The 11,849-nt window shown below is 48.1% G+C and overlaps 1 protein-coding gene across 1 annotated transcript; it reads right to left on the bottom strand.

Annotated features, from left to right (window-relative positions):
- Nucleotides 1-432: 432 nt before the first annotated feature.
- LOC117412939 (uncharacterized) lies at nt 433-9,854 on the bottom strand. Its single transcript, XM_058997709.1, has 18 exons — nt 9,576-9,854; nt 9,237-9,395; nt 8,450-8,568; nt 7,913-8,090; nt 7,249-7,382; nt 6,328-6,487; nt 5,707-5,825; nt 5,152-5,356; nt 4,619-4,740; nt 4,306-4,411; nt 2,889-3,011; nt 2,548-2,720; nt 2,302-2,399; nt 2,043-2,170; nt 1,679-1,859; nt 1,441-1,576; nt 986-1,061; nt 433-595 (listed from the first exon to the last, which is right to left on the bottom strand). Exons 1-18 carry the CDS (start codon nt 9,829-9,831, stop codon nt 510-512), a joined length of 2,559 nt encoding a protein of 852 aa, XP_058853692.1. The 5' UTR covers nt 9,832-9,854; the 3' UTR covers nt 433-509.
- Between the last annotated feature and the right edge of the window lie 1,995 nt (nt 9,855-11,849).

Here is an 11,849-nt window from a genome sequence, read left to right as displayed (position 1 = left end):
TGCCAAACCAGCTACCTCCAATATAACAAGGACCAAGAGAGAATTAGGTAGTGAAGCATGTCAAACAGAAACCACCTTCTAAAAAGCAGTTAAGGAGCACCGTCTCATTTCACCAATTATGAGGGGAATACTTTTATGTCTGTCTTGCGTAGGGATTCACTGCAGGCCACTGAGATTTAAGATAACAAAAAAAAAAAATCCCTTACGTTGTAATCCCTTACTTACGAGTGTAAGCCACCCTGGATAAGGGCGTCTGCCAATAAATAAATAATAAAGCTCAACATTGACACATATGCGAAACAGCAGTGTAATTTGAATTACAGCAAACAATTCTGCTGTAATTAATTCATGAATTGCCTGCCAGATGACAACATTTTTGCAGTGTTGAAATAGTGGGGTGGAGAGAGTGTTACAATGAAGACACAGCAGAAATGGGTTTGTTCTTTTTATTTGAAATGGTTACTGTAGTCTTAGGGCTGCGTTTCCTGCCTGGGCTCCGAGCTCCTTCACTAGCCTCCCTCCAGCAGCACCCTCCCCGGGCAGGGATTACCAGCACAGCGCAGTCTCATACTGGGGTCGACCGAGATGGGAGTGTCTGAAGGAGGAGTTACAAGAAGCACAGTGCTGGGTTCAGAATACAGCATGCTGGGACAATCAGAAGCAACACAATGTACCAGAGTGAAGTACAAGCCAATAGAACTGCTGTTCAATAGTGTGACGCACTAGATAGCAAGTACAAAATCACTACAGTAAAACCCATGCAGTTCAAAATGTATCAGCAGCGCAGATCAAATACAACACATGTATCTGAAATATTAGAACTATGGATAAAATTAATGCATGTGTACTTGCACAATTACCAGCGACTATGCAAATTACACAAGACAGTGTTCCCCTTAATTCTCACACACGTGAACCCAATCAACAGAATCCTGAGTCAACGCTGGTCCTTTCCTAGAAGGATTTGATCCATTGTGCAACTCACCTCTCCCATCAAAGCAACCCTCATTGCAGCGGCGCTGGTCTGGAGAACAGACTTCAGTGGAGCACATGAAGGAGATCTGAGATACACGGGAGGAGGAGAGACTTGGTCAAAGCATATGGCACTGAATTTCACAGGGATGGAAAGACCTCCCATTGCCAGCAGCATCACCCATTCCAGGTTTTACTACAAGCTTGATTAGCCAGAGTGTAGAGGCAACAAGCCGAGGTGTGCAATTAAACCAATAGCAAAAACAGGAATGGACCCAACTGCTTTGGAAGGCTCTCAATCCGTGTCACGAATACAATACAGACCTAAAATGCATAGCAGACTGCTAGTCTAAATGCTTGTCATGGAATTTCCACTGAAGACACTGGCAGTTGAGCGTTGTTACTGATGCAATACAGACCCGTGCAGAGCCAGGTCAGTCTGCAGCACCCCATTAATACCCCACCCACCTCCTCGTCCAGGGCTAGCCCACTGCTCAGGAACTGGAATGTTCGGAGACTGAAGCGTCGTCTGAATTTGGAGTGGGGGGGCTGGCTGTCCACGTGCAGAGACGCAGAGCTGCCGTAATCCAGGACATTTGGACAACTGAAGGACAGAGACATCCAATCAGAAGCGGTATAGGGTTAAAAAAAAGGCTTATGGCAGACTGACAGGACCTTAGAACATGCGAGTGATGGTCAGACTCACCCCTGGTACAGCAGCACCCACACAGCACTGGAGGAGCGTGGGTAAGCAATGCAGTAGTGCACCAGCAGAACCAGGCTGGGGTCAGTGGGGTTGATCAGACGCAGCTCAAGGTAAACTCTGCTCCCCAGGAGGAGACTCACGGGCAGGCTGGAGGAGGGGTAGAACTGGGAGAAGGTCCCATCTGAGGAGAGAGAGAGAGACTTTCAGCATCCTATTAAGCGAGACATGGGGGTAGAAGCGGCTGGATCTCAGTTCTGGAGGACAGATTTATAACATGCATTGAAATGGAGCGTTTGATAACTTTGTATTTGGTTTATAATAACTGAAGAGATGGATAGATACACCTCCAGGTGGCATGTCTCACCTTTAGCAATCTGTAACTGCACCTGAAACACCCCCAGGTGAGGGGCAGGGCGGAGGTCTGTGGGGGTCTTCACCAGGAACCCAGTGCTGGCCACGTTCCCTTTAGAATAACGACATTCCACAAGGAGACTAGGGGTAGAAAGAGTGGAGCACTGAATACAGCATAGGAGAAAGACTGTGTGATCCACACCATTACTAGAGGCTCCATCTAAAAGCAATGGATACCTGCGATAAGGGCAGAGCTCTGGCTATATACTTGCCTAAAGGGACTGTCGCTGGTTACGAGCCCGTAGGTCCACTGCCTGCGTTGGATCAAGCTCTGCACCTCAGCCAGGTAGACTCTAGTCTCCCCCACAACCTGCACACAGAGGGTTACAATCCAGTGCATCACGTCACTGGTCCAATTAAATGAACGTGGCCAAAACTAATTACAGCCATTTGATATGTCATGCATCAAAAGGGTCAATTCTGAAATGCTCCATTCAAACTTCTGAACAGGAACTCACAAAGGTGCGGGTCCCACAGCCAGTGACTGGGAATTTGAAGATGGCATAGTCTGGAGTGCAGCGAACTGGGAGGCAGGACTGGTCCCCAGCGAGCGCCAGACTGGCAGGGTTGACCTCAGGATTGAAAAACTTGCGGTAAACAGCAAACACAAACTGCTCGTCTGCCGTGCACACTGAGGAGAGAGAGATTGAATCCAATACAGGCTTTTAAACAGCCAAGAATGACCATGAACCCACTAGCAGCCCAGGCTTACTGCATTCATTGGAAAGGACAGAGGTGCACGACACCAATGGATGCAAGAGGAAATCAGTCTATTGGAGGAGAGGAATGGGGTGCTTACTCTCTAGAGGGTAGAAGCAGCGGCGGGTTTTGGGGTTCATGCAGCAGCCTCTAGCCCGGCACAGCGCTGGAGAGAGCTTAGAGGGGCCACAGGGAAGCTGCTGCTCAGCTGGGATCAGACAGCCTGCAGGAAATGACAGGGAAGCAGATTTACCATTCAGAGTGAAGAGACAGCGGCTTGGGTTTGTATGGATTGCTGCTTGGAAGAGTAAAGGCTGCTACACACCAGGCGCAACTGCTGGGATTAATAAAACCTATACTTGAGATGTATCACACCACAGGCAACACAAAATAGAACAGCTTCCATGCATGCGGTCCAGCAGGGTGAAGCAATCTCCAGAATGACAGAGGAAACACCCAGAGCTTTGTGACAAGGACCGTAATAAGATTAAGACTATGGGAGTCCATTTCAAAAGGCACTGGATAAGCCTGGTATGTGCGACTTATTGTCACACATGTTGAAATAGTGTCAGAGAAGACTCATGATTATGTACCAGTCTTGATCATTGGTTTGTCAATAGCAATTAGCTGGACAGATCAGCCAGTTCTCCAACTGGTCATATCACTTCTGGTGATACCACTGCCAAGCTGGTGTGGGGCAGCCTCAAGTGTGTCACTCCCTCCACACCCCCAGAATCGGATACTCTTAGGTTGTGCTGAAGGTCCTGCAACATGATCAACCAATAAAAGACCTGCATGCTGTGGTAGTCCAAGCACAAGTGAGCAGAGGAGGGACAAACAGTTGAAGGCATTCTGCCTGGTCTGAAGGTCTGGAGTAATTTTAACCAATGGGAGTGTCAGATGTGCCCCTTGTTACGCAGGTGGCTAATCATTGAGGCAGGACATATGCAAGGCTAAGCAGTGCAAGAAAAGCTGAATTTTGTGCAAGAGATTAGAGGCAGTTCATTACATTGATAACGTTAAAATATCAAACAGAGATGTGCTCAGCCACTGAAGGAGGAATACAGAATGGACTGTGTACAAGTAGTGTGGAGAGTCACTTGACATTAGCTATTCATAAAGCTCCAGCCGCAAAAGAAAGCTACCCAATGCATCCATCTACTCCGCTTACTCAAAGCTTGGTTTCTTTTCTGTATTCAGAATGTTTATAGGTTGCAGTTTTTGTATCAACCGCACTACACGAATTACAAGGTTACAAAACAATTACATTAAAAACACGCTTGCTGTTCTCTCTTCCCCCCCCCCTCCATGACCATATAAAACGGTTATTGTGTGGTGGGGGCAGGTGTTGACTCTGCTACCCCAGTGGATTGTCACTGCACACCATTGGGTTTTGCTACGAGTTTAATAACACACCCAAGCTTGTTAACTATATCCTGGGGATAATCAAGCTCTGATCAAAAGCTGGAATAGGTGAAATTCCTGTGCAATGGGAGGAGGAAGTTCATTAGACCCACCTTCTTGGGGGATGGGATTTGGGGGTACAGGGCAGGAAGATACCGTCACCTCCCTCTGGCGAGAGGAGTAGGGGGTGAAGAGCACCGTCAGGACATACAAGTTATTCTAGAACACAAGGAGGGAGAGTGGAGACATTGGCACAATAGAAAACACACATCCAGCAACACAAATGGATTGACACACACTAGCCCTGCTGCACCCAGTCCTGGCTTTCAGAACTCCACCTTGTTCAGGCAGACCCCTGGTAAACCTGCTCTGAACCCAAGGACTGGATGCAGAGTCCAGGCATTCACGAGTTGGGCAGGCTCTTACCAAGGTCTTGACATGGCAGGCCGTGTAAGACACTGTGAAGACGGTCTTTCCATCCTTCTCCTCTAGAGTGTAGCCACAAGCACTTGGTGCAGACTGCACCCCAACCAGATTATTGGAGTCATCTACAAAAAGATCAAAACAAAGCCTGGGTTAGGGCCATCCATCACCCATTGCCACAGTTCTGAATGTAATCATAGCATCAGTAACAAAGCCTTGATCTACATCCACTGCATGCAGCACAGACTGCCTCCATGCAGCCCCAGATACAGACACTCAATAGCTTGTGCCAAAGTTCCTGAACAAGTTTATTGGACCAGCTGTTCTCTACATGTGTTTCACACTAACATTTTTACACAGCAAGCTTCCATACACCCCCCAGGTACAGATAGTCAATAGGTTTATAAAATCAGCATTACAATAAACCAAGACAAAAGCATGAAGACTCAGCAGCTGAAGATAGAAAGAGTCTCAATTTGAAAGTGCTCAAAATGACAATCATGGCTTTGACAGTCAAAAGCCAGTCCCAGACTCACCCTTGACTTTGACCAGGTCGAGGGGACCGGCAGGCAGCAGCACCGTCATGCACCCCTCACTGCAGGAGACCGAGACACCAGCAGGGTGGGGAGGGAGGACCTCACGCTTAGCCAAGACACGGCACTTCATATGCCTCAAGCGAGTCACCTCGTTTACATCAGAGAACGAAACGGACAGCGAGTAATGGACATGGCCGTCAATGTTCTACAAAGAGAAATAAGGGTTACACACGTCCCCACAAAAATGCATGGTTTACCATTGCCAAGAACTAGGCTCAGTGAAAGCATGGCATGATCAGCCATTACCACGCTTTAGCATGCTTTCACTGGGAAACTGAAGAGTTAGTTTTACCCTGCTCTAGTTTTTTTGTGTACCGTTTCTAATGCTTCACACATGCTTTCACTGTACTGTCACACTGCTGTGCTGTTACTGTGGGCAAGACAAATATGCAGGAATTGCACAGGTGTGCCAAGTTCAACTACATTGTAAATGACAGTTCCAATAGTAATTGACTAGGTCTGAAGGGGTCCCTGCTTGCTCACAGACAGCCTCACCTGTTTCAGCACATCACAAGCATCGTAAGGAGCCATAAAGTAGTTCTTCCCAATCCCCTGGACCAGCCCATAGCCACAGCTGCCATTGGCCTTCACAGCAACCAGGTTGTTCTTCCCATCTACAAGGACAGGAGGAGGTGGGTATAGCTACAGCACTCATGCCATTGGGAGGGTAACTTGCCAATGGATCTCCTGTGATTTATGCAAGTACAATTAAGGATCCAAAACTAGTCTCACTAGGAGTTGAATAAGACACCCCTGAGCTGGATACCTACACTCTGGCGAATGAAGCTCATAGTAACTACTATGCAATAGGAGTCTTGCTGCACTCCCTGCAACATGATCACTGACCCCCATCCACCCCCTTTAGGAGGAGTGCTGACCATCTCTAAAATCCATTCCAACTCTTAAGCTTTGACACCAGGGATGGAAACAACACTCCCATCGCATAGCAGTTTCAGCTATTCCTGGTGTCACTAGGAGTTTAAGACATGTGAACTTGTTCCCTATACACAGTGGCTAATCAAGCTCTTGGTAAAGCCTGGAATGGGTACACTACTATTGCATTCATGATTAAGAGCAAGAGGCTTTACAAACCAGCCCCTCCCACTGCAGACTCACCCAGGATGAAGACCTGGTCTAGTGGCCCCTCTGGAAGATCTGTACTCATGCTGGTGGGGCCACAGACAGCAGGGGGTTCGAATGGGAGACACCCCTGCTCTATGGAGCCTGGCCGTCCCTCCGCGTCCTTGTACGTCACATGGAAGACCAGGGTATTGTTCTGGGAGGAAGACAGGTTAGAATAGCGCCTTGAGCTTGCTTTAGACTGTTACAGTAGCATCAGGGGAGAAGCTTCTCTTGCCCAAATATTAAAACAATAAATTTACATTGTTGCAGGAACATTGGACTGGACTAGGACAGACATCAATCATGCACCAGATTTGCCAAAGACTAGATTAAGCTACAATTGCAGACTTTACCACTGCGAAAGCACAGAGGTTAGTTTAACGGTTAGTTTCTACAATTGCTGTAGTAAATTGTAACATTTAATTGTCAGTCCTTATTTGGAGGACAGGCTTCACTTTGTCATCGAGTATTTAACTCATCTACCTGTTTTACTTTAACATTGATACTGTAATTGTTAGCCAGAAACACCGAAAGGTACCAAATTACAAATACAACTTCTTGTGTTCAGATACTTCAACTACATGTTGATACTTAATGGATTAAGGGCAATTCTGTGAATTAGTGAAGCATCTTTCTACCTCAAATCTTGTGCAATTGCCTTCCTGAATGGCCCCAGCTATAAGGGCTGCAGGGCTGAGTGCTGTTCAGTGGCTGCTCCTATAAAACACCTGAAGTGAATTCCCTCCCTTGGAGTTCAAGGGTGTTGCAGAAAAGAGCTTGAAACATTGGAGTCAATATCCCAGTCAAGGGAAAAATGTATCCTTGTTACGCTTCAGCAAGGGGTTTTATGCCAATAGCCGCTGGTCCTCGGTTGAGCTTATTGAAGGACAGTCAGTGCACGCTTTGACCTTGTACCTGTGTTTGAAGAGGACATCCTTCATCCTTGGCATAGTAAGAGATTGTGAGCACATTCATCCCGTCTCCCTTCATCAGGTAGAAAGCACATTCATCTGGGGCGTCTTTGATCAGCATCTCCAAACCAGACCGGTCTGAGAACACACACAATATGAGAAGCAATATCAAGCTTCATGCAAATGTGAAATACTAGAAGTCACTGTGTATTAAAAGGAGTCAAGATATGATATTGCAATAGGTGTATATAGTTTGTATCGCGATACAAGACCACAGCATAGCTCACTACTCAATCTACAGCTCCCAGCATCACTCACCATTGCTGCAGGTGCATAGGCATGATGGGAGCTGTAGTTCTAGCCAGAGCCAGACAATCATGGTGTCCACACAATGTAAAGAGAGGTCTGGATGGTTGGACACAAGCTATGAAGGGTGTGTTATAGCTGCTAGGATCACACCACTACCCCAGTCTCAATGTAACAATAGCCACTAAATGATCGTTTGATCTCATTCGGCATCTACAAGTAGCCCATCACATGCTGATGCAGATCGTACCACACCTTCATATCGATACGGTCGTGACATTAGTGTCTTGTTGCAGCCCTTGTGTTCAGATTCAGGAAGAACACTAGACATGCAGAACAGCATTTGACAATCAGGGTCTCACCTATGATTGTGACCTCCTCTAGGGGTCCCTCTGGCAGTTCAAAGGTCACAGTGGTGACCCCACAGGCTGCGCTGGGGAGAGGTTTGGGGGTGCTCTGTGGACACCTCATCACCAGCCCTGCACCCCCTCTCCTTGCGAAGAACACGGTGAGAACAAAGGAGGAGATCCCGTTGATTTCCTAAAAGGAACAAGACAGTAACACCAGGGGTGGCCAATACTGCTATCAAAGAAGTCTGGAATGGTGAGGTATTAACCCAGCGAGTACAACATTTCTGAGAACAAACACAAGCTGTATTTATGCAATCTGACACTACACCAACTTCACTTTTGCAGCTAGTTAAAATTAAAGAGGTATTAGCCAGTTAAAACCACAAGACACTTCATGGGTTAACCAGAAACCATTCATTACTCAATGTAGCCAATTATTAAAAGAGCATTTATTTATTAAATTATTTCTAGTGATTGAGGAGCATCCTGTCGGATCCAGAGTCTCTGAATTCTCCAAACCCACAGTAAAAAGGAGTTGAAGCAACTTACCTGTATCTTCACGTTGCAGCCCTTGAATGACGTCGTGAACAAGCTGTAGCCCCCACTAAACGTCACGCTGTACTTGCAAAACCCGGCCAGGCTCGTCACTGGAAGGAGTCGATTCTTCACTAAAATAAATATAGAAAAATCGTGCGAGGTCATCCATCACGGGGTGTGGTACACTGTGCTGCGCTTGCCCGGGCATGCACAAATGATTTTAGCTCAACTACGACCATCTGAAAGGGGCATGTTGTAACTGGTGATGAACAAACTGGGTTATCTAACACTGTAAACCTGTATGATAGTGTCTTGTTTGTAGTGATGTGTGCAGTAGTCGATCACAGCGTATCATTTTCTGGCGTTAGACGGGTACGCGCACCACATTCTGACGATGAAACACTTTGTCGCTACACCGGGACCACGTGCACGAAGTTTAAAGTAAACATGCGATTTATTTCCATCTAGTAGCAGGACGGAGGCGGGTCTATTAAACACATTCCAGATTCAAACAAGACAAGAGGGAATGCTGTAATCTGAAATGTATGTTCCAGGATTTGCCAGGTTTCAATGTTTGCTCGATTCAAGGAAGTACAACAAACATTAAAACAGACGTCAAATATCCAGCTAATATTTTGCTGTTATTTAGAATAAAATTACTTTCTTGGTCAACTAACTACACTGCATTTTAATTGTAAGACCCACACGCACCATTTAGTTCTGTATTCCAGTCATACATAAACCAGTACATATGAATAAAGCGTTGTATGGAGTCGCCGAGGCCCCTCCTCGCCCTCACCTCGCACACGGAGCGCCTTCACGCCAGTGCCGGGTAGCTTGAGTGTCATTCTATCCTCGTAGCAGATTAATCCGGGATCCTCCGGTTTAAGAGCCGGGCCGGTGGAGGCTGTCTCGCCGCCGTCATCATCCTCGCTTGGGCTGTTAGTGTGGAAGGAGTCTAGCGGGAGGAACGAGAGGAAGCAAAGTTAACCGGTAGAGAATCACTGCAGAAGGACGCCCCGTGTCTATCTGTTTGTAACGAAGGCACTGTGCAGTGCAGGTGGAACTGAGCACATTTAAAAACAAACTCACAGAGAAAAACAAACAAAAAAAGTAAGCCTCCTTTCTGACGCCTCACCGAGGTTGGGAGTCGCATTCCCAGGCTGCAGCAGCGGGGTCTCCCCGGTCCAAGACAAGGCGGCCCGGCCGAATCCAAGCAGCAAGCACGCCACAAGTAAGCAAGGCGGCAGCATCATCATCCTCTGCCCGCTCCGACACATTGGTGTTGTTTTCCCGCAGCCACTTGTCGCTCCAGTCCCTGCAGTCAGGCTGTATCCTCGCTTACTGCGCTCTGGGGGTTTATAAGAGGTGTCGAGACCGCGCGAGGGCTTCATTGACGCTCCAATCGGGTTCCACGCGCCATCATTCTCACGCGGGTTTTTTTTTTTTGGAAAGGTAAACTCGCACACCGAGACTTTTTAAAACCCAACTTTAACGTGAAGCTGCCCAGTTGTTAATATTTTCACAGCCTTTGCTTTAACTAGTGTGACGCCTACATCCTTTGTGGTAATCGATGCAATATCCCATATGCGCGTGTAGTAAACGAGGATGAGAGGGCAAGCGTGCTTCATTCACCCTTCAAACCAGCTGTGAAGCGCACACATTATTTAGAGGATTTAGAACCGGGTTGCAACAAAGACCAGGAGTGGAATAGCCCTCCGGGGCCATGATTGGACACACCTGTGTTATGCCACTGCCATAACTTGTGTAATAAAGTACGAGTCCCTTTCCCTTTGAAATGAATGTTTTGCTATTCTTCCCCATTGTTTTAACAGTTAGAAGAATGAAAAGAAAATGATGAACACAGTTGATGAAGTTTAATTTGCAACATGTTCTATGCAATTAAAATAGTCCCTTTGTCTGTGTTACGTTTATAGACGATGCCAGTTGTAGAGCAACTTGCAGAACAGAAATACAGGTGGAGTCGCCCGGCCGACAAATCAAACCACACACACACGTGATGCTAACAGTGCCGCTGGGGATGCTTATCATATGATATTGTAACGGGCACGGCTGGACTGACTCGCCGTTGCCACCTGTCGGCGAATAGGGCGCTGTGCCCGGAGCCAGTCCCCGACATTTGGTTAATGTGCAGCAGAGGATGCTGGGAGTACGAACTATGGTAGGGGAGAAACGGAATTATTGTTGTTGTGTTTATTTGTTTGTTATTGTAAAAGTTCCAGTACTGTTCTATGCATTTCCCTGTAATTGTTATTACCCTTCTGGTGTTGTTTGTTAAGTATGTGAATGTCACCCTGAGAGGCAGAGTAGTGCTCTGGGGTGGGGAAGGGCTGTGTGTGCGTGTTTGGTTGGTTGGCGCTGATTTGCTGTTAGCTGCTTTATAAACTGCATTACCTAAAAGAGCTATTGTGTGCGTGTCTCCATTAATCCCTGTGCTCGCTACACTGGTGTCAGCAGCGGGATGGATGACACGCACTTAATCCGCATCTGGAAGATGGACTAAGAGATCCAGAGGATGGAGCAACAGATCGCCCAGTTGACGGGACGGATGCAGAACACCCAGCGGCGACGCGGAGAAGCAAGACTCGCGCTTCAGAAGACCCACGGCGGCGAACTCTTGCTGCAGCACAAAGAAGCTGGCAGCCAAGCGCGCCACCTCCGGAGAGACGCCGAAGACGGCAACCAGGCGGGATGCCTCGGGAGCAGCAGCCTAGACGAGGCTAGCCGAGCGGGCTACTCCAGGAGAGGCTGCGAGCACGCCGGTGGCGGGGAAGAGGACGGCTGAGAACGGAACCAAAGTGGCGTGAACCCTTATCAGCCTGGGTGGCCCCAGCCCCCTGCCTCGGTGGAACCAGCGCAGCCTGCCAACAAGAGTGCTGTCAAGGCAGGCCGCTATGACGGGACTGCGCCCTGGGAAGCCTACCAAGCAAAGTTCCGCCTCGCAGCCTTGGCAAACAACTGGAGAATAGAAGAACAGGCGGGGCAGCTGGCGGCAGCACTGGAAGGGAAGGCGATGCAAGCATTGCTCGATTTAGACCCAGAGGAGCCGTGTGACTTCCATACCCTATCCACGGCTTTGGACAAGTGGAGTCAGCCGTCAGCCTGCGCGATCGCCTCGCCACGCGCAAGAGAGCCAGTGGCGAGAAACTCGGGATACTGGCCGCGGACACTAAATACTTGGCACGGAGGGGGTATCCTGGTTTACCTCCAGCTGTACAAGAAGACCTGGCGATGGAGGCGTTCATCCGTGGCCTGAACCCCACCGCGCTCAGACAACAGGTTCGGCTCGTTGCCCCAACCTCCCTAGAGCAGGCTTTAACCCATGCCCTAAGGATTGAGGCCGTGCTCGAGGAGGGCGAGCGAGTCCGGATCCCCAAAGTCTGCGCGGTCA

Source organism: Acipenser ruthenus, chromosome 23 (genome assembly GCF_902713425.1).
Source record: "Acipenser ruthenus chromosome 23, fAciRut3.2 maternal haplotype, whole genome shotgun sequence".
Taxonomy (NCBI): domain Eukaryota; kingdom Metazoa; phylum Chordata; class Actinopteri; order Acipenseriformes; family Acipenseridae; genus Acipenser; species Acipenser ruthenus.
This window is presented reverse-complemented; position numbering and strand designations above follow the sequence as displayed.